Source organism: Puma concolor, chromosome A3 (assembly GCF_028749965.1).
Source record: "Puma concolor isolate L17-30 chromosome A3, mPumCon1.1.hap2, whole genome shotgun sequence".
Classification (NCBI taxonomy): domain Eukaryota; kingdom Metazoa; phylum Chordata; class Mammalia; order Carnivora; family Felidae; genus Puma; species Puma concolor.
This window is the reverse complement of record NC_141669.1, coordinates 116,474,562-116,496,830: the sequence shown is the minus strand read 5'-3', so window position 1 is coordinate 116,496,830 and position 22,269 is coordinate 116,474,562. Positions and strand designations below refer to the sequence as shown.

Below are 22,269 nucleotides of genomic sequence, written 5' to 3'. Positions count from 1 at the left end.
ACCCTTCCCCGCTGGCGCCCTACCCCTCCCAGCTGGCGCCCTGCCCCTCCCCGCTGGCCTTGGAGGTGGGTGAGCTCAGCAGGTGGGGTTGAGCACTCGGCAGGAGCAGGAGCTGCGGAAGAAGCGGCACTGGCAAGAGGCGCACGGGTCGCAGCAGGCGGGCGCCGGCGGCTTGCAGCTGTCACGAGTGGCCACGCAGGGGGCGGACGGAGGAGGCCGGGGCCGCCGAGGCCGAGCAACATTCTTCATCGAAGCCTTTTTCTGTGGGGAAAAGCGGGGGCTGCTCAATCCGGCCACGTCCGCCCCACCCCTCTTCACCTCAGCCTTGGGAACTCTGGGCAGTGGAGGCCCCAGACCACACATATGTACCCACAGCCCACCATCCATTCGACAGCATGCCCACGGGGGACCCTAGCGGATCCCTGCCTCCCCCAGTCACCTATCCCCTGCCTCCAAACCCAGTAACACTTACTTACCTGGCTGCGCCTGGCCCACTTTTCTCCCTGGGGGGTCCCACTCAGTTCTGGGTGTTCCTCCTTCCAGTGTATCCCCAATCTCTGTCCGTTCTGCCTTCCCATTAAATCCGGATCCACTCACTTCACCACCTCGCTACCCTGAGCCAGGCCACTATCCTTAGTCTGCTGCTCTGGCCCACTTACAGTCCATCCTCCATTGCACCAAACGGACCTCTCCGAAGACCTGTGATGGTATCCACTCTGGCTTAAAGCCCTCAGTAGGTTTTCTTTGAACTTAGAATAAACCATAAACGTCACTTAGGCCCTCGAGGCCCTCTGGTGTGGCCCCACCCACCTCTCCGAGCTGTTTTACCACACTGTTCCATTCGCCTTCCTTCCTTGCTCTCAAGCGCAGAGTTCCTGCTGCAGGGCTTTTGAACTGGCTACCCACTTTCCTGAAACCATTCTTTGTTGTGCCCTTCAGTACAGGTACTTGAAATGTATCTAGTGCAACCGAAGAACAGAAGTTTCAAATTTTATTTAATTTTAATATTAATTTACATTTAAAAATAGAAGCAGCGTAAAATTTTTTTCTTTAAAAAATTGTTCTTGTTAGGACTACAGCTGACTTTATTAAAAGTTACCATCGGAATTGAGATGTACTGTAAGCGTAAAGATACACCACCAGGTTTCAGACTTAGCACACATAGAAAAATAATGTAAAATATCTAACTTTTTATATTGGTCACATATTAAAGTGATAATATTTTGGATACACTGGGTTAAATAAAATGTTAAACTTAATGATACGTGCTTCTTTTTCCTTTTTTTCAGTGTAGCTACTAGGAAATTTAAATTCACATACGTGGTCTACAGTTTATTTCTATTAGGCATTGCTGCTTGAGGTTACTGAAGTTTTCAGTATTTAAGTGCTGCTTCCTTAGGGAGGGCTTCTGAGACCACTCTTCCCTTCACTCTCATTACCATGCTTTAATTCCTTTACAGTGTTTATCATTATCTGAATTTATTTTACCTGTTTACTGGTTTACTTGCTGTTTGTCTCTTTTCCCCACAAGAATGTAAACTACATGATAGCAGGGATATATGCCTCTTGTTCACTTCTGTATTCCCTGAACCTAGCATACAAAAATATCTGTGAACCATGTATTCTTATATGTCAATCATCTGATCTGCTTGTCACTCAACAAAATGTCTAGAGAGGAGCAGGGACTTTCTCAAGGTCACACAGTGCCAGGTCTAAGACTGGAATAATGTGTGCATTTCAACAATGCCTTAATCTAGTATTTCCCAAAGGGTGGGAACCTGTACCATGGTAGTATGATTTTAGGTAGTACATGAGTATTAAATGACATTAAATCACATAATGAGAAAGGATTCCTTTTTCAATCTCTTTCAATTTTAAAGGCTCAGTTTGGTGCCAATATATCATTAATGCTTTCCCCACACTTTCTAATCTGACTCTTAACAATAAGCCTCAGATTTAGAGCATTTGGCAGGTGACCCCATCCAGCTAAATTCCACTAAAAATCTTTTGGTTTCATTAAACTTATTTTTATGGCAAGTGATATTGATTTTCTGTCATAGTTATATATATATATATATATATATATATATATATATAGATAGATAGATAGATATATAATAGATAGATTTTTTTTAAGTTTTAATTTTAAACAAATAGGTGAAACTCACATATGGCAAAAATTGTGGGGGGTTCCCGGCTGGCTCAGTTGGTAGAGCATGCATCTCTTGATCTCAGGATTATAAATTCAAGCCCCATGTTGAATGTAGAGATTATTTAAAAATAAATCTTTAAAATAAAATTGTGGGAAATAGTTCTGAAATAACAGAGGTCTAGGAAACATTGCATTCAGTCAAAAGAATGAATGATGGTGACATTTCAGTCAGGGGGCTAGCTACTATAAGAAGATGCTTTTTAGCAGGTAAGCTATTTTGCTCAGTGAACCTTAGCTCTCTGGGCTTCTGTGGGGGTCTGGTTCAGGGCTTGAGGGCAGGAAGCCTTTAGATAGCTTTCAGCTTCTTTTGTTCATGAAAGTCTGGAAAGTCTTTCATTTAGTTCCTAGCTAGAATTCCCTTTTAAGTCTGGTCCCACCCCCATAATGAAAACTCCCAGTCCTACCTTGGAAGATCTCTTCTTTTCCGCCTCTTTTCTGCTGATCTTTTTGGATTTCTTGTTCAGTGCTTCAAAGAGAGACAGAAGGAGCAAAGCCAGATGTTTCTGGAGGCCATGAGCTACAGTAAAGTGAGAGGAGTGGAGGGGGCTCCAGGAAATCTCAGGGTGTGGGAGAAGAGGGGTTGGCTGCATGAATCACAACTTGGGACTTAGGCCAGCAGATTCTTGTTAGCCTGGCTGCTGACCTGGAGCCAATGTCCTCTGAGGGAAGGCAAAAAGGAAATCCAAGAAGGCCCTGAAAAATGGACTCTCAGTGCCATGTACATGGATGGACCTGTGTTTCCCAGGACGCCTGGGTGGCTCAGTTGGTTAAGCGTCTGACTCTTAATTTTGGCTCAGGTCATGATCTCACAGTTCGTGGGTTCCAGCCTCATGTTGGGCTCCATGTTGACAGTACTGCTTGGGATTCTCTCTCTCCCTTTCTCTTTGCCCCTCTGCAGCTTGTGGGCATGCACTCTATCTCTCTCAAAAAAACCAAACCAAACCAAAACAAAAAAACCCCACAAAACCAAAAAAACCCCAGCTATTTCCGTAGGCAAACTACTTAACCTCCTTAAGACCCAGTTTTCTCACCTGCAAATAGGGTACTCTAGTATCTACCTTACAGGGTTGTCTTAAGGATAAACAAAGTATCTTTATAAAGTGAGAAGTTTGGCACATCAAAGGTGATTGATCAGTGATGTACCCCAGCCCCTTCCCTGCTCCTTCCCTGATACCGCTAGAATATTCTCTTTTCCTAGTGAGAGGCAAGGCAGTGAGGGATATTAGTTTTGAACTTGGGTTCTGGAATTAAACACCTGGGTTTGAATTCTGGCTCTGCTAGTTGAGAACTGGGTGATCTCATGTTAGTCACTTAACTTTGCTAAGCCTCAATTTCCTCAACTGTGAAACAGGAATTAAAATAGTACTCACTTCCCAGTGCCTAGCATACAAGGAGTATATCTGTTACTATTATTTTTATCAGATGAAATTGAACTAGAAGATGTTCAATGCCAGGCCCTAATGCCCCTGGTATTTTCCCCTGAGCAGTCATTCTCCATCTCAACACTGAAAGGACTAGTTCATACAACACTTGCTTATATTCTGCAGCATTTTCTAAAATTTTTATTGTTGATAGTTTTTTGATTCAGTTAGTTTCAGAAATGCCAAGTTAAACCAAATTCATGAAGTGTCTTGACTTCAGGGTTTCTCGGAGCATCTAACGTGCGAAGCTGCATATTAGACTGGTGGTATGCAGAGCTTTTCCAAACCATGTGAGCCAAGGAATACTTTGTTCCTCTAGGATTACTTTGAAGAATGAACACGAAAGAGCTCTGACCTATGTCAGTGAATCCTGGTAGCAGCCCAGGGAGCACGTTTGACATCTTGCAGCCCCTTCTCATGGACCGGAGTCCAGAGACCAGGGGTCAAGCTGGGCTACTTACCTACAATAGAGACAGAAGGGAGATCCAACAGGTTCATGGAGGAGTTGCTCCTCAGGTTCCTGTCATCTCTGGGTTTTTCCTCAGGTGCCAGGTGACTGTAGGCAGTGAGGAGGCACAGGGAGACCAGCAGGGTGGCCAGGAGTAGGCGGAAGACATTCATCCTTGAAGTCCTGAGTGGGACAGAGAAGGCAGTCAGGTTGGTGGGTCAGGGGTTCTGGCAAGAGAATGTGCCCTTTTGCTTTCCTTGTATCTCTTTGGGCTGGTGCTCTGACCCCATTTGTAAGTGTCCCAGTAGAGCCAGAGGACCAGAAAGGCTTAGGACAGGAAAGGGGAACTGATGAAGGAACAAGAGAGAAAAGGAGAGATGGGGAGAGGAAGCGAGACAAGGAAAGGAGGGATATAGAAGCAAAGAGAAAAGGAATGCATTGCAGTTGGTCTCTGCCATTCTGAGGGTGGGGTGCTGGGTTTTATAGTCAGTGGTCCCAGGAGACCCTAGGCCTGGGCAGAGTTGTTGAAAGGCCCCAATAGTACCTTGCAGTGGCAGAGATTTTACTATGGTGCAGAGAATGAGGCTCATAAGACTCTCTGAGAAAGATGCAGGGATAGATGGCATCTTCAGACAAGTGTATATGTTGTCACATGTGCTGTATTCCCATGCCCAGAGGGAATGAGTACAGGTGTGGTTTGTGTGAGAAGGATGGACCTGTTAACACAGGCTGACTGGATTTACTGACTTATTGCTAGCTGGATTGTGATGAAGCAGATGGAGCCCAGAGTGGATTCCTTCCCATGAATGCCTTCATTTGGCTTAATCAGGGCTGAGAGCTTCGGAAGCATCTTCATCTTCTCTGAGTGTGGGATCTCCATGCCTTACCTGCTCTGTGCATTGTTCCCTCTGGTCTGGGAAAAAACTGAGGCTGCTTTTCCAAAGTTTTCTCTGCCCTGCCATAAACCATGGTGGGTGAGAGGAGAATAAAACAATCTGTTCATACTGGTCCTGCCCACTCCTGGGCTCCCTTACAGCAGCCTGGCAATTTCTACCCTACTCCTTCCAGCTCTCAGCTTAATAAACTGCAATTAATGAAACGCAATTTCTTAGAACCTAAATAATTTAGTGGAACTAAATTAAAACTAAGCTAAATGGAGTCTGGAAAGGGTGAAATCTCAGTGGAATTAATCTTATTTGTGTGTTGGGAGAGGGCTAAAAATGAGTGTTCCTCGCACTAATCCTGGGAAGCAATATGTATATTCTAAATGTAATATAGGTCCATAATGCCTAGTTGTATCATGATCCTCAGGGTCAGACTTTTTTTTTTTTTAGAATTTTGTGGATTTTAGAAAACAAATATAATCTGTATACTATATTAAACCACATACAGTGGGCCTGGGTACACCCATAATAAATAGTGATACTTTTGTAGCCAAAAAGGTGGGGATATTCATAACAAAGACTATGAATTAATTTGCATCAATTGAGGATAGGTTTTGTTGCCAAGATACATCAGGTAGGGTCAGATTTTTCTGCCAAAGAAAAAAGAAAACATCGTTTTCAGAGTTTGGGGATTTTACAATTTCAGGTAAAGGACTATAGACTTTACAAACTCTCATTGCTGTTACTACTCAATATGGGACACCCACTCCCTGCTATTAATACAGGATAATAATGCTGACAGCAATGACCACCTATGCAATTGTGTTCTCAAGAGTAATTTATCCTTCCACTCTGTAGTGGTAAAGGCTGTTCTTTGATCTGTGGTATCACTGATGACAATACCTTCTCTTAAACTTGTCATCTGCTTTAAGTTACTGCTTATGACTTAAGATGAGTTTTTATTCAGCATGGTGGATATAAAGAATCCAGAAAGGGGAGTCAGGTCACCTGGATGTACCTGCTACATAAGTGGCTGTGTGACCCTGGGCCCATCTGGGCCTCTGCTTTCTCATCTGTAAAAAGAGAGGATAGGGGGGCACCTGGATGGCTCAGCAGGTTGAGCAACTGACTCTTGTTTTTGGCTCAGGTCATGATATCGTGGTTTCGTGGGTTTGAGCCCATGTCAGGCATTGCGCTGGTGGTACAGAGCCTCTCTCCCTCTCTCTCTGCCCCTCCCCTACTTATGCTGTCTCTGTCTCTCTCAAAATAAATAAATAAACTTAAATTTTTTTTTTAAAAAGAGAGGATAGGACTACATGACTTAATATATGTTATGAGGCACAGAGTAGAAACTTAATAAAGATTTGTTTAATGAATGAATCTTCAGACCTTTCTATTCTAAAATTCTACAAATCAGTGATTTCTGATTTTTGCTTCCTGGGCGTTGGGGCAGATTAAACAGTTGCATAAAGATTTTGCAAAGGTCGGGGCGCCTGGGTGGCTCAGTCAGTTAAGCGGCCGACTTCAGCTCAGGTCATCATCTCGCGGTCCGTGAGTTCGAGCCCCCATCGGGCTCTGGGCTGATGGCTCAGAGCCTGGAGCCTGCTTCCGATTCTGTGTCTCCCTCTCTCTCTGCCCCTCCCCCGTTCATGCTCTGTCTCTCTCTGTCTCAAAAATAAATAAACGTTAAAAAAAAATTAAAAAAAAAGATTTTGCAAAGGTCACTTGTGTATCCTTAAGAGTCAAGGGATTTGTAAATGCATTAATGTGACTGAATCTGATTAAACTCTGGAAAAGAGGGCACGGAAAGTCATGGCTAAATGCAATTGGCTGTGTCCCTCAGGAGTCTTGATATGTGTATGTGCATGTATGTGTGCATGTGTGTATGTATGTGTGTTGAGCATGCACACTATAAGGGCTCTGACTGAGGGAATATGGGAGGTAATAGTATCCAGATCATCTCTGAGTATGGCAAAATGAGTAGACAGTATATCAGTATAGAGTGCATACTCAGTGTGCTCTGTAGAAATCCCCTTAGCTATGGCACTGGGTATAGTGTGATATCTTAATCCTCTAGGGTCAAGGCCTTAGTCCCCAAAGCAAAGGAAAGGATTATAATTTCCCAATAATGAGGAGGGGCTAACGACCTATTGGGACAGAGATATAGTGAGAGATAAGAACTGAGGAAGAGGTAAAGGCAGCAGAGTCTTCTTGAAAAGAGTGACCAATATTAGTTGCTGACTATACTAGATGTTAATGAGGTGCAGCCTTGACAGCCTGCCCTGGGTTTTGCTCATGGCATCAGTGAGGGTATCTAGGAAGCCAGCAAGTTGGCATTGCAGGGAAGGTGACTGGGCTCTGTTTGTTGTAATAGTGGCTTCTACCAGTCCTGCCAAGCACCAATGGCAAAGGGTACGGGAGTCTGGGTTAAGCTCATCCCTGTGGAGGAAAAAAGTAGTGTTTGGTAGGGCTTAACATGGATGGGCATCTCCTATAGGCTAGGGGTGTTGGAGGGAGACTGTCTGCTGATCAGTCTTTTGGAATGAAACACATACTTGGGAAGAAAGGGAAATTAAAGCAGGAGGGAATCTTAACTTTGAAATTGTCTGCAAAACTTTGTCCATATGTGCATTTTTCTGGGAGAGAAGGTCCATAGCTTTCTCTGGATCCATAAGGGGGTCTTAGGCACCTAAAGAGCTCACAACCCCTTCTTTGCAACCTGAGTGGGGCTTATCCAGAATCACAGGTACATGAGAGCAGAAGACACTTTTTTTTTTTTTTTTGTTCACGCAATAATTGAGTTCTATAATTGGGAAAATGTATTTGTGGGAAGGGGCATATCATTCCAGACTAGTGCTGGTATAAAATAAATAAATATAATAATGAAGCAAACTAAAGAATATAAACACTATGGTCCCATTTGTGAACAAATATCAAAACTCCCTCAAAAGTAAATATGCTTACATATGCAAAGAAAAAAGCGTGGGAGGAGACACATTAAAATTTTAATAATGATTACTTCTTAGGAGTGGAGTTAAGGATGGGGAGTGAGGTAGAGAAATGCACTTCTTCATGTACTTCTGTATTTGAATTTCCTTTTCAAGAATGTTATTACATTGTAATAAAAAATAAAGAATGATAGAAATAAAATATTGAATGCTACTTGACATAGCATCAAAGAATTTAAAGATGATGGATGGAGAGTTATATTTGATTTGTGACAGTGAGGCTATGGAATTTGCAGGACACTCTTCCCTCTTTGTACCTCAAATTCAAGGTACAGTTTGCTCTCAGCACCTACTGCTCTGTCACCAAAATATAGGGCTTTCTCATAGTGTATCATCCTTTTACCCTTCTCTGCCCTGTGACACTTTCGAAGCCTTCTACCCTTCTGGTTCATCAGCTACTGTTTCTGATATAACAAAACCTGAGAGAGGAACACACCATTTTTGTGGTGTTATTGTTTCTCAGCCAAATTAGCTATACCAAACACCGAAGCTCAGAGCCAGAGAAAAATTATCACTCATTCATAGTTACCTAAATTCCCTACACCAGATGTTCAGTGGCTGCATAGGGATCCTACCACCCTACACATCTTTGACCCATTTGAGCAGCAGGTGATACATATCTATGACAGGTGCCCTGGCTGTGCTGAGCTTAGGAGGCTCCATTAGGGCTATTGGCTAATTCCTTAATGTTCACTAGGGCTTATCAGTGATGATAATTTCTGGGGTAAAATGAGGGTGTCAATATGTTTTATCTACATAGTTTTGTTCCAGGATAGCCAGCCAATCAAGCAACAAATATTTTTTGAATGCCATGGGAAGTTAGTGTTACTGGATTAGGCAAACTTCTGAGAAGGGGAAGAGAAGGAGAATCAAAGAAAGAAGGGTCCAGAGAACTTTGGGACATCGTGTCAGGAGAGCAGATTTTGCTGTGGGTAGGGATGGGACACCAAAAGGGAAGAAGGGACTGATGGAAAGGGCCTGGAGACGCCTTGGTCATAAATTTGGCTCACTTCTCAAGACTTCCTCCTTATGAATGGTCCTGAAGAAAGGCACTTGAGGGACTGAACCCAACATGCCAAGGGATCCTTTAATCAATGTCATCCATGACACTTGGGGAAAATATTAGAATGACAAGGCCAACAGAGCATGAGGAATTCACCAACCTCTTAGTTCTTGCTCTGTCTTTGGTTAACCCAGTCCCAGGGGTTCAGCATCCCTGCTGAACTGCTAACCAAAACTACGCTAAGTCAACCCACAAACATTGTTGCTTGGACAACTGTGAATGTCTCTTAACTGATATCCTGTCTCCTTTCTTGTCCTATTCCATCCATTCCCCCAATAGGAGCCAGAGTGATGGAGGATGGAGGGCATGATTCAAATCATGCATCACTCTTTGCTTAAAACCTTTAAGAGCTTCCCATTGTTTTTGAAGTAAAATAAATATTTCCTGCAAAGCCCTGTTATTCTCTCTGGACTCATCTAATAGACTCCCTTGCTCAATCACTATATTCTAGACATATTGTACTCCTTTCTGTTCCTAGAATATGCTAAACTATTTCTTATCTCAGGGCCTTTACTGTCATTCCCTTAGCCCTAAATGTTCATTCCCTGGCCTTGAACTTGATTCCCTCAACTTTTCACATAGCTAGATCACTGGCAACCTTTGGATCTTTTTACAAATATCACCTCTTTATTTGACTACTTTATCCAAAAGTGTCCTTTCCCCAGTTTCTGTCTATCCCAACATCCGTATCTTTCATAGCTCTTACAAATAAGCAATTATCTATGTTTATCTTCATATTGGCTTTCCTTCTTTTGTATAATTTAAACTCCCATAGGGCAGGGACCCTGTTGTCATATTCATTTTGCTACCCTCACTGCTAAGCAATGCCTGACACACAGCAGGCACTCAATAAATATCTGGTGAATAACTGAATGAATGAATGGGTGAAAAAGAAAACCAACAACAGAAAATCTTCAGATTTCCCTGGTCCCTTCAGGCCAACAGGGCAGGTTAAAAGTCAGATTTGATTATGATTCCATGTCTTTTCCTTGGCCTTTGTTCTATCATACTGGGGCTTAGACAAATCTTGAGTTTCAACTGCATCCCTTATCTGAGTGCTAGGATAGGACCCTTGCTTTTCTTAATATCTTTGATTTTGTGCTTGACCAAAAGAGGTAAAAGAGATAATTTACTTTGTAGATAAAAGTGCCTGGCAAGGGGGCCATGATAAGGATATAACAATCATAGGGCTATAGAAATGGAAGAGATTTTAAGGATCTTGTTCAAGGAACTTAAGCCTGGCTATGCATTAGAATTATCAGGGGAGCTTTTTGCCACCCTGTTCACAGTACTGTGTTAAGATACAATTTACATACAGTAAAAAGCACAAACTTTAAGTATCCAGCTTGACAACATTTAACTTTTATATACACTTATGTAACCACCACTCAGTTCAAGGTATAAAACCTTCCTTTCACTCCTGAAAGTTCTCTTGTGCCTCCTTCTGGTCAATACCCATTTTTACCCCTCAGAGGTAACCTCTATTCTGACTCCAACCACCATAGATCATTTTTTTTTCTGTTTTTTGTACTCACAAAAATTGAATCATACTGAATGAAATCTTTTGTGTCTGACATTTCTTTTGCTGAAGATTTTTGAGGTTTTACCCACTTTGTTGTATACACAGTGGTTTGTTCTTTTTTTTTTTTTTATTGCTGATTAGTATTTCATTTTAAATGTACCACATTTATTTATCCATTCTCTTGGGTGCTTTTGCAAGAAGTAAACCCAAACCTTGTCCTAGGCCCACTGAATCTGAATCTAGGAATGGAGCCTGGGAGACATATTTAAAAAAAAAATTTTTTTTTAAGTTCATTTATTCATTTCGAGACAGAGAGAGCAGGCAGGGGAGGGGCAGAGAGAGAGAGAGAGAGAGAGAGAGAGAGAGAGAATCCCAAGCAGACTTTGCACTGTCAGCACAGAACCTGATGCGGGCCTTGAACTCACAAAATGGAAGACCATGACCTGAGCCCAAACCGGATTGGACGCTTAACTGACTGAACCATCCAGGCACTCTCTGGGAGACATATTTTAATAAGCTTCCAGGCAACTGTGATGCACAGCCATGTGTGAGACACATTAATTTTTTCCATCCACCCTGGTTCTATAGATAAGAAAATTGAAGCTCAGACTAGGAAAGTTTCCTAAGCAGACACTTGAATCAGTAAGAGGCAAGGGTAGAACTTCTTCCACCAGGCTGCTCTTTGCACTGTAAGACAACTCAAACTGCTAATTAGTGACAGAGGCAGGGACATAAATCATAATAGCTTCCATTTATTGAGTACCTGCTCTATGGCAGACTCTGTTCTAGGCCTGTTTCACGTATTTACTCCTCTTAACAAAGTACATATCTTTGCTGAGGAAACTGAAACCCAGAGCAGCCCAAAGGACAGAAGTAGTGAGTGCAGAGAGAGAAGTCAATCGTAAGTCTGCCTGACTCAAGTCACACAAGAAGGTTGGTACCTTTTCCTGAAGTGGAAAGGAGGAAAACTATAAGCTCCTTGGTTTGGTGACCTGCCATCCTAGCTCAGTCCAGTTTGACAAGGTAGAAATAAAAAACAAAACAAAACAAAACAAAACAAAACAAAACAGTATCTACTCTGCTTTTCACACCCTGGTTTTAGAACTCCTTCAGTTCTGTATACTCCCCATTAGTGGAAGTTGTTGACTGCCAGATTGATTAAAAATGTTCCAGCTAAGGAGAGGGTGATGTGTTTGCTTAATCACTAGCTCTTCCTTCTCTACTGACAAATCTCCGCACAGGGGTGGGGACCACAAATGCTGCCAGTGAGTCTGTCAGAGATGGTTCCCCACACATCTGGGAAGCAAGTTTCTCAAAATGGGGAGGGCCTTGACTCTTTCATCAGGGTAAACTGGCCCTAGCTATCAGGAACTGGAATGAGTCAGAAACACATCTACTAGCTGAGATGTTGAACCTGGAGTCCTGAGAGTCTGGCAAGCTCTGTTTTTCAATAATGAGGGAGTCTGGGAAGGGTCGGCTGAGGAAAATATAGACTTCTCTTATGTAGCTGGTAGCATTGAGGGAGCAGGATGGGAAGTGAGACAGAAGGAGAGAAGAAAGCTTGCGGATATTGACAAGGACCAAACTTGAGACTCCTCTAAGACTTCTCAACTAGGCCTCAGTTTTGGCCCTCATTCTGTCTTTGGCCTGCCTAGCACAGTTTTAGCAAGAATCCTGTCAATTTAGGGGCACCTGGGTAGCTCAGTCGGTTGAATGTCCGACTCTTGATTTCAGCTCAGGTTATGATCTCGCAATTGGTGGGATAGAGCCTTGCATCGGGCTTGCACTGATGTCACAGAGCCTGCTTGATATTCTCTCTTTCCTCTCTCTCTCTCTTCCCTCCCCCATGCACATGTGCTCTCTCTCTTTCTCAAAATAAATACACATAAAAAAAAAGAAACCTGTCAATTTAGTGAGAATCTCCTCACCCTTGATATCTGATTGAGTTCCTCATCCCCCACTTAAAAAAAAAAAAGTTTATTTATTTATTTTGAGAGAGAGAGAGAGAGAGAGCACATGTGGGGAAGGGGCAGTGAGAAAGAATCCATAGTAGAGGAGGGGCAGAGGGAGAGGGAGAGAGAGAATCCCAAGCTGCCTCCTCAGCACAGAGTCCTAAGTGTGGCTCAATCTCAGAATGGTGAGATGGCTACCTGAGACAGATATCAAGAATCAGAGAGGCTTAACTGATTTAGACACCCAGTCCTTTTAGGTCAGGTTAGCAAGAATTCCTCCTATCTTTGATGTCCCCTTTTAGTAATTTTCCATCTACTGACCCTCACTCTGCTCATTGGCTATGAATCTCCAACTATCTTTGCTGTATTCAGAGTTGAGCCTGAGCTCCATCCCTTATTGCACTATCCCTATTGAAAGAGTCCTGAATAAAGTCTTCCTTACCATTTAAGAATTTTTTCTTTAACAATACCAAAACAATTTGATTTCTTAGGCTGTTTCTATACATACAGACAAATTTGAATATTGTGACTGAATTGACTAATTTAATGTTTGTGCCTAACAGATACCAAATTGAATAATATTCTTTTTTTTAATGTTTTTATTTATTTATTTTGAGAGAGAGAGAGAGAGAGAGAGAGAGAGAGAGAGAGAGCGTGCACATGAGCAGGGGGAGGGGCAGAGGGAGAGACAGAGAGAATCCCAAGCAGGTTCCATGCTCAGTACAGAGCCTGACATGGGACTCAACTCCATGACCATGGGATTGTGACCCAAGCCAAAATCAAGAGTCAGATGCTCAATCAACTGAGCCACCTATGCTCCCCCAAACTGAGTAATATTCTAATGGGTGGTTTTGGTCTTAGGTGGACAGTCTGCTTCAGGATTCTTCTGAGATCAAGAACCATGTGGGAGGCCCAGCATCTCCCTAAGAGGCCCTGAGTTAGAATTTGAGAGAAAGCTTAAGGCTGTGTTCCTCCTCAAGAATCAAAGGACAGAAATCATCCAGGTAGCTGCTTGTCAGCACGAAATGTCTCCATGTTCTACTGAAATAGGGGTCAGAGTCCAGGCTTCTCAGATGTTGTTCCCACAGTATACAAGGAATACAATGCTTATAGGAACTGCTAAAATGGTTACTTTGATCTCCTGACCTCATTCCCTACAGGCTGATTTAGTGCTCATCACTCAACAAATTCTCAGTAGGGACTTCCCTGATTTTGATTTTGTCCTCCAGAAACCACTTCTTTCCCAGTTCTTTGCCCTAGACCATGCTGTCTTCTGATCTTCTAAATTCCTTTGACTTGGGTCACACTCTGCGCTAAGCATGGCCTGAAGCTAGGCTGATGGTTTTGCTACAGCTCTCAACAACTTTACAGTAGATGGAAGGGAAGAGGCTTTGATGTCAAATGCAATTTTCTGCAGGAAAGGATCAAGGCAGAACCAAGGAAATACAGCTGAGCAAATCTTAAGAGTATGTATGAATTAGTTCCGAGAGAAGGCAGAAAAGGTTTTGAAACAGATACCTGTACAAGTATTTCTGGAGTGGGTCAAGATCTCCTGATCCCACAAAGTCCTCCAAAATAATCAAAGACAACCAAAAGTTCCTCCAGCGTGCCATTCCTTCTCCTAGCATCTCTCCAATGAAAATGACAGAACAAATGTCCAATTTGCTAAAGTGGAGAAAATACACCTGCAATTGAAAATAGTAACCTGAGCTTTTCTCGTGGGCAATAAAATGTGCCAAAATGGGCATCCACACTGAAATCTCAAATATTTTATTTATTTATTTATTTATTTATTTATTTATTTTTATTAAAAAAAATTTTTTTTAATGTTTATTTATTTTTGAGACAGAGAGAGACAGAGCATGAACGGGGGAGGGTCAGAGAGAGGGAGACACAGAATCCAAAACAGGCTCCAGGCTCTGAGCTGTCAGCACAGAGCCCGACGCAGGGCTTGAACTCACAGACCGCGAGATCATGACCTGAGCCGAAGTCGGCGGCTTAACCGACTGAGCCACCCAGGCGCCCCATGAAATCTCAAATATTTAGAAAGGAAAAAGGAGGCTCTGCCATAAACAGAATTTTGGTTGTCTGTTTTGGCTCTACTAAATATGAAATGAACCAGTTCTACACAGGCAGATTGATCCCAAATCCTAAATTCTGCTCTGTGAGAATCATTAGAAATCTGATACTACAAGTGACTTTCTGAAGACATTTACAGAAGTGCTAAAACTTTACTCTGGGATTAGAGGTGTGACTTTAGAGCACTTCTTTCTAAGGAATTTTAATTAATTAATTTTTTACTGCTAGAAAATAGAAAAAGCAGAGTAAAGAAAAGTAAGAAGTTACTAGTTAGCAGAATGTAAATTTCTTTCTTTATGCTAAACTCCTAACTACCTTGACCCATAAAGTGAAGCAAATTTATTTAGCTTTCCTGAAAACTAGGAAATAAGGGATGACTAAGAAGTTCTTTATTTTTTTAATGTTTATTTATTTTTGAGAAAGAGAGAGAGCACGCAAGTAGGGGAGGAGCAGAGAGAGAGGAAGATAGAGAATCCCAAGTAGGCTCTGCGCTGTCAGCACAGAGTCTGATACAGGGCTTGAACCCACAAACTACAAGATCATGACCTGAGCCAAAGTCGGGCACCCAACCCTAACTGAGCCACCCAGGCGCCTCACCTAAGAAGTTCTTCAAACTTTCCAAAGTAACAGCAGCTTCACTCTTTCTGAAAGCACATTTAAGTTGCCAACTAAACCTCATATGCTTCCCCCCAAGGAACAGAGGCCAAAGGAACTTTGTTTCTGATCTTGCCGCAAAAGATGCTTATTGCTTGCTTGTCTCTAATTTCAAAGACAAGAACAAGAAAACTGCTAGTCATGGGGTGCCTGGGTGGCTCAGTCGGTTGAGCATCCAACTTGGGCTCAGGTCATGATCTCACAGTCTGTGAGTTTGAGCCCCGCGTCAGGCTCTGTGGCTGACAGCTCAGAGCCTGGAGCCTGCTTCGGATTCTGTGTCTCCCTCTCTCTCTGCCCGTTCCCCACTCATGCTCTGTCTCTCTCTCTCTCTGTCAAAAATAAATAAATATTAAAAATTAAAAAAAAAAGAAAACCACCAATCATATTACAAAAATTATTCCAAACTTCACTCCATCTCGCGGGCAGGAAGATTCTCACTGATGCACAATGAGAAGAAGGAATGTTTCATCAGGTGAAAAGCAGCAGTAAGCGGACCAGGAGAGCAGGCTAGGTTTTACAAGAGAAGCAAAAGTAAAGGGTAGCATTTATTTCACAGAGAGGATCTCTAGCAACTCAGGTCATTTGAAACTTAGACCCAGAAAAGATGGGATCTCTGCAGGCAGCAGAAGAAAAGTGTTTTCCTCCTACTTACAGTGCCCTTTAATCAGCCTCTGTAACGTAAGGGAAGCTGAAGCTGAGTGTCTTCTATGTCCTTAGGCAGCAGAGCGAGATGTGTTGCAGTGAGATTTTTAAAAGACCTGGGGAACTCTTGGCAGCTGGCTTCCCATCTCATCCTTTTGCTTTCAGCCAAGCAAAGACCGTGTCTTCATATTCATCCTGGTGGCCACAAGGATGTCTAATACCCCTATATTTGTTGTCCGATTTCCACATGTTTTTCTTGGAATTGGAATTGGTGTTGACACTGAAGTTAGGAGAAGTTGAAAAGGAAGTGGTTGCACTGAGAATACTCATGGGAAAGATTTAATGACAATTTACTTCAGAATGGATCCAGGAGATGGAATGAAACTTTGGCTTAAGGGGTTAGCCTGGAAAAACAAATCCTGCCAAAGAAGGGTTTAATTCAGCTTCTTTCAGAAATTCTGGGTGGGCTAAGGAGCACTTGGTGGAGAGTTAAACCCTAGATGGGCAAAGGCAGATTCCTGAGGCTTAGCTTGTCTTATTAGTAAAACCTCTTTGGAGACTTTCAATATTGGTCTCATAGTTTTCAAAGTTCTATGTACATTTTCGTCAGTTGAAGCCTCTGCCCCTCTGCGGGTTTTGTAGGTTATTAGGCTGTGGCTCTCTTCTTCTCCTTATTGACTTGGGTTTTACTTGAACAAACTAGAATTACAAGGTCACAATTTATGGCCCCCTGGGTGATGTGAAGCTTAAAAGCTTTGTAGAAGGGAGCACCTTAATATACAGCCCTGCAGCAAAGCATTATCTGTTTTTGTGGGGATAGCAGTGGAAGAGTGTGATAGGAAGTGGCACAGCTCTGCATTGATTTATCCGTATTTCTTGTTTCTCTATATCTATTTTTAAAATTCCAGTATAGTTAACATACAGTGTTATATTAGTTTCAGGTGTAGAATTCCATACATTCTTCAGTGCTCAGCAAAACAAGTGTACTCAGTCCCCTTCACCTGCTTTACCCATCCTTCCACCTACCTTCCCTCTGGTAACCACCAATTTGTTCTCTATAGTTAGGAGGCTGTTTTTTGGTTTGTCTCTTTTTTTCTTTCTTTCTTTGTTTTGTTTCTTAAATTCTACATATGAGTGAACTCATATGGCATTTGTCTTTCTCTGACTTATTTCACTTAGTATTATGTTCTCTAGCTGCATCCATGTTGTTGCAAATGGCAAGATTTCATTTTTTTTAATGGCTGAGTAATAGTCTATCCTATATATATATATCTCACATCTTCTTTATCCATTCATGTATCAATGCATACTTGGGTTGCTTCCATAATTTGGCTATTGTAAATAATGCTGCAATAAACATAAGGGTACAATATCTTTTCAAATTGTGTTTTTGTATTCTTTGGGTAAACAGCAGTGGAATTATTGGATTATATGGTAATTCCATTTTTAATTTTTTGAGGAACCTCAATACTGTTTCTACAGTGGCTGCACCAGTTTGCATTCCCACCAACAGTGCACAAGGGTTCCTTTTTCTCTACATCCTCTCGAACATCTGCTGTTTCTTATGTTTTCAATTTTAGCTATTTTGATAGGAACAAGGTGATATCTTATTGTGGTTTTGATTTGCATTTCCCTGATAATGAGCATCTTTTCATGTGTCTGTTGGCCACCTGTATATCTTCTTTGGAGAAATGTGTTCATGTTTTCTGCCTATTTTTTAATTGGACTTTTTTTTCTTTTTGATGTTGAGTTGTATAAGTTCTTTATATATTTTGGATACTAAACCTTTATCAGATATGTCATTTGCAAATATCTTCTCTAATTCTCTTTTAGTTTTGTTGGTTGTTTCTTCTGCTGTATAGAAGCTTTTTATTTTGAGGTAGTCTCAATAGTTTATTTTTGCTTTTGTTTCCCTTGCCTCAGAAGACATATCTAGAAAAGTGTTGCAATGGCCAATGCCAGAGAAATTATTGCCTGTGCTCTCCTCCAGGATTTTTTTTTTTAAGTTTTTTTTTAACGTTTATTTATTTTTGAGACAGAGAGAGACAGAGCATGAACGGGGGAGGGTCAGAGAGAGAGGGAGACACAGAATCCGAAACAGGCTCCAGGCTCTGAGCGGTCAGCACAGAGCCCGACGTGGGGCTCGAACTCATGGACCGCGAGATCATGACCTGAGCCGAAGTCGGACGCTCAACCGACTGAGCCACCCAGGCGCCCCTCTCCTCCAGGATTTTTATAGTTTCAGGTCTCACATTCAGGTTCTTAATCCATTCTGAGTTTGTTTATTTTTATTTTATTTTATTTCATTTCATTTCATTTTATTTTAATATTTATTTTTTAAATTTTTTTAAATGTTTATTTTATTTTTGAGACAGAGAGAGACAGAGCATAAGCAGGGAAGGGGCAGAGAGAGACACACACACGGAATTGGAAGGAGGCTCCAGGCTGTGAGCACAGAGCCCGACGTGGGGCTCAAACTTGTCAACTGCAAGATCATGAACTGAAGTTGGATGCTCAACCAACTGAGCCACCCAGGCGCCCCAATTCTGAGTTTATTTTTGTGTATGGTGTAAGAAAGTGGCCCAGTTTCATTCTTTTTTTTCCCCCTCAAGTTTTACTTTAATTCCAGCTAGTGAACATACAGTGCAATATTAGTTTCAGGTGTAGAATTTAATGATTCATCACTTACATACAACATGTGGTGCTCAACAAGTGCTCTCCTTAATTGCCATCACCTATTTAACCCATCACCCCACCCACCTCCCCTCCAATAACCATCAGTTTGTTCTCTATAATTAAGACTCTGTTTCTTGGTTTGCCTCTCTTTTTTCCCCACGATGTTCATTTATTTTGTTTCTTAAATTCCATATATGAGTGAAATCATATGGTATTTGTCTTTCTCTGACTTATTTTGCTTAACATAATACTCTCTAGTTCCATCCATGTCGTTGCAAATGGCAAGATTTCACTCTTGTTTATGGCTGAGTAATATTATATTGTATATATATATACCATACCTCCTTTATCCATTCGTCAGTCAATGGACATTTGGGCTCTTTCCATAATTTGGCTATTGTAAATAATGCTGCTATAAACATTGTGGTGCATGTACCCCTTCAAATCAGTATTTTTGTATCCTTTGGGTAAATACTGAGTAGTGCAATTGCTGGATTGTAGGGTAATTCTATTTTTACCTTTTGAGGGACCTCCATACTGTTTTCCAGAGTGGCTGCACCAGTTTGCATTCCCAACAACAGTGTAAGAGGTTTCCCTTTTCTCCTCACCCTTCCAATGCCTGTTGTTTCCTGTGTTGTTGATTTTAGCCATTCTGAATGGTGTGAGATGATATCTCATTGTAGTTTTGATTTGTATTTTCCAGATGATCAGTGATGTTGAGGATCTTTTCATGTGTTTGTTAGGCATCTGTATGTCTTCTTTAGAAAAATGTCTATTCATGTCTTCTGCCAATTTTTAACTGGATTATTTTTTGGATGTTGAGTTTTATAAGTTCTTTATATATTTTAGATACTAACCCTTTATCAGATATGTCATTTGCAAATATCTTCTCCCATTCCATATGTTGCCTTTTAGTCTTGTTGATTGGTTCCTTCACTGTGCAGAAGCTTTTTATTTTGATGAAATCCCAATAGTTTATTTTTCCTTTTGTTTCTCTCACCTCAGGAGACATATCTAGTAAGAAGATCTACTGCCCGTGTCACAGAAGTTACTGCCTAGGATTTTGATTGATTCTTGTCTCACATTTAGGTCTTTAATCTGTTTTGAATTTGTTTTTTTGTATTCTGTAAGAAAGTGGTCCAGTTTCATTCTTTTGCATGTAGCTGTCCAGTTTTCCCAACACCATTTGTTGAAGAGAATGTCCTTTTCCTGTTGCATATTCTTGCATCCTTTGTCAAAGATTAATTGACCATATAATCATGAGTTTATTTCTGGGCTTTTTATTCTGTTCCATTGATTTATGTGTCTATTTTTGTGCCAGTATAACTTGAAACCTGGAATTGTGATACCTCCAGTTTTGTTTGTCTTTTTCAAGATTGCTTCGGCTAATCAAGGACACTTGTGGTTCCATTCACATTAAAAGATTGTTCTAGTTCTGTGAAAAATGCTGTTGGTGTTTTGACAGGGATTGCATTAAATCTGTAGATTGCTTTGGGAAATATAGATGTTTTAACAATACTTGTTTTTCCTAACCATGAGCATGGAATATTTTCTATTTGTTTATGCTGTCTTCAATTTCTTTCATCAGTGTTTTATAGTCTTCAGAGGACAGGACTTTCACTTCCTTGGTTAATTTTATTCCTAGATATTTTATTCTTTTTGATGCAATTAGAAATGGGATTGTTTTCTTAATTTCTTTTTCAGCTACTTCATTGTTAGTGTATAGAGAAACAATGGATTTTTATACATTGATTTTGTAGCCTACAACTTTATCGAATTCATTGATCAGTTCTAGTAGTTTTTTGGTGTAGTCTTTAGGGTTTTCCATTTTAGTATCATGTCATCTGCAAATAGTGAAAGTTTTACTTCTTCCTTACCAATTTGGATGTCTTTTATTTTTCTTATGTGATTGCTGTGGCTCGGACTTCAAGTACTATATTGAATAGAAGTGGTGAGAATGGACATCCTTGTCTTGTTCCTGATTGTAAGGGAAAAGCTCTCAGTTTTTCACCATTGAGAATGATGTTAGTTGTGGGGTTTTTCATATATGGCCTTTATTATGTTGAGGTATGTTCCCTCTAAACCTACTTTGTTGAGGGTTTTATCATGAATGGATGTTGTGCTTTGTCAGATGCTTTTTCTGCATCTATTGAAATGATCATATGGTTTTTATACTGTATGTGATGTATCACGTTGATTGATTTTCAAATATTGAATCATGCTTGCATCCCTGGAATAAACCCCACTTGATCATGGTGAATGATTGTTTTTAAATGTATTGTTGGATTTGGTTTGCTAATATTTTGTTGAGGATTTTTTCATCTGTGTTCATCAGAGATACTGGCCTGTAGTTCTCTTTTTCTGTAGTGTCTTTATCTGGTTTTGGGGTCAGGGTAATGCTGGCCTCATAGAATGAATTTGGAAGATTTCTTTCCTCTTGTATTTTCTGAAATAGTTTGAGAAGAATAGGTATTACCTCTATTTGAATGTTTGGTAGAATTCACCTGTGAAGCCATCTGGTCCTGGACTTTGGTTTGTTGGGAGTTTTTTGATTACTGATTCAATTTCATAGCTTGTAATTGGTCTGTTCAAATTTTCTATTCTTCCTGATTCCATTTTGGGAGGTTATGTGTTTGTAGGAATTTATCTATTTCTTCTAAGTGTCCAATTTATTGGGATATGATTTTTCATAATATTCTCTTATAATCCTTTGTATTTCTGTGGTATCAGTTGTTATTTTTTTCTCTCTCATTTCTAATGTTTATTTATTTTGAGAGAGAGAGAAAGCACAAGTGGGAGAGGAACAGAGAGAGTGGGAGAGGGAGAGAATCCCAAGCAGGCTCCACTCTCAGTGCAGAGCCTGATGTGGGACTTGATCCCATGACTGTGAGATTATGATCTGAGCCAAAATCAAGAGTTGGATGCTTAACTGACTAAGCCACCCACGCGCCCCTCTCCTCTTTCATTTCTGATTTTGTTTGAGTCCCCCCCCCCCTCTCTTTTTTGAATGAGTTTGGTTAAAAAGGTTATCAAGTTTGTTGATCTTTTCAAAGAACCACCTCCTGGTTTCATTTATCTATTCGATTGTTTTGTTTTGTTTTTGTTTTTGTTTTTTTTGTCTTTTTTAAGTTTCTATTTTGTTTATTTATGCTCTAATCTTTATTTGTTTCTACTGGTTTGGGGTTTTGTTCTTCCTTTTCTAGCTCTTTTAGATGTAAAGTTAGGTTGTTTATTTGAAAATTTTCTTGCTTCTTGAGGTAAGCCTGTATTTCTATAAACTTCCCTCTTAGAACAGCTTTTGCTGTATCCCACTGATTTTGGACCATTGTGTTTTCATTTTTATTTGTCTCCATATATTTTTTATTTCTTCTTTGATTTCTTGACTGATCCATTCATTGTTTAGTAGCATATTATTTAACCTCCCTGTATTTGTGCTCTTTCTGTATTTTTTCTTGTGGTTGATTTCTAGATTCATAGTGTAGTGGCCAGAAAAGATGTGTGGTATGACTTTGACATTTTTGAATTTGTTGAGACTTGATTTGTGGCCTAAGCAGTGATCTATTCTGGAGAATGTTTCATGTGCAGTTGAAAAGAATGTGTATTCTGCTGTTTTAGGATGGAATGTTCTGAATATATCTGTTAGATCCATCTGGTCCAATGTGTCATTCAAAGCCACTGTTTCCTTGTTGATTTTCTGTTTGGATGATA

At 40.8% G+C, this 22,269-nt stretch overlaps 1 protein-coding gene across 4 annotated transcripts in view; it reads right to left on the bottom strand.

The window, feature by feature from the left end:
• Positions 1–22,269, bottom strand: part of ASIP (agouti signaling protein) — a 69,754-nt gene continuing 47,485 nt past the window's right edge. For all 4 annotated transcript variants that reach the window (XM_086702016.1, XM_086702017.1, XM_086702018.1 and 1 more), the window contains 3 exons: positions 4,095–4,264; positions 2,617–2,678; positions 1–261 (listed from right to left, as the gene is read on the bottom strand). In XM_086702016.1, the coding sequence (XP_086558142.1) occupies positions 76–261; positions 2,617–2,678; positions 4,095–4,264 (418 nt within the window). In that variant the 3' untranslated portion in view covers positions 1–75. The remainder of the gene's footprint in view (positions 262–2,616; positions 2,679–4,094; positions 4,265–22,269) is intronic.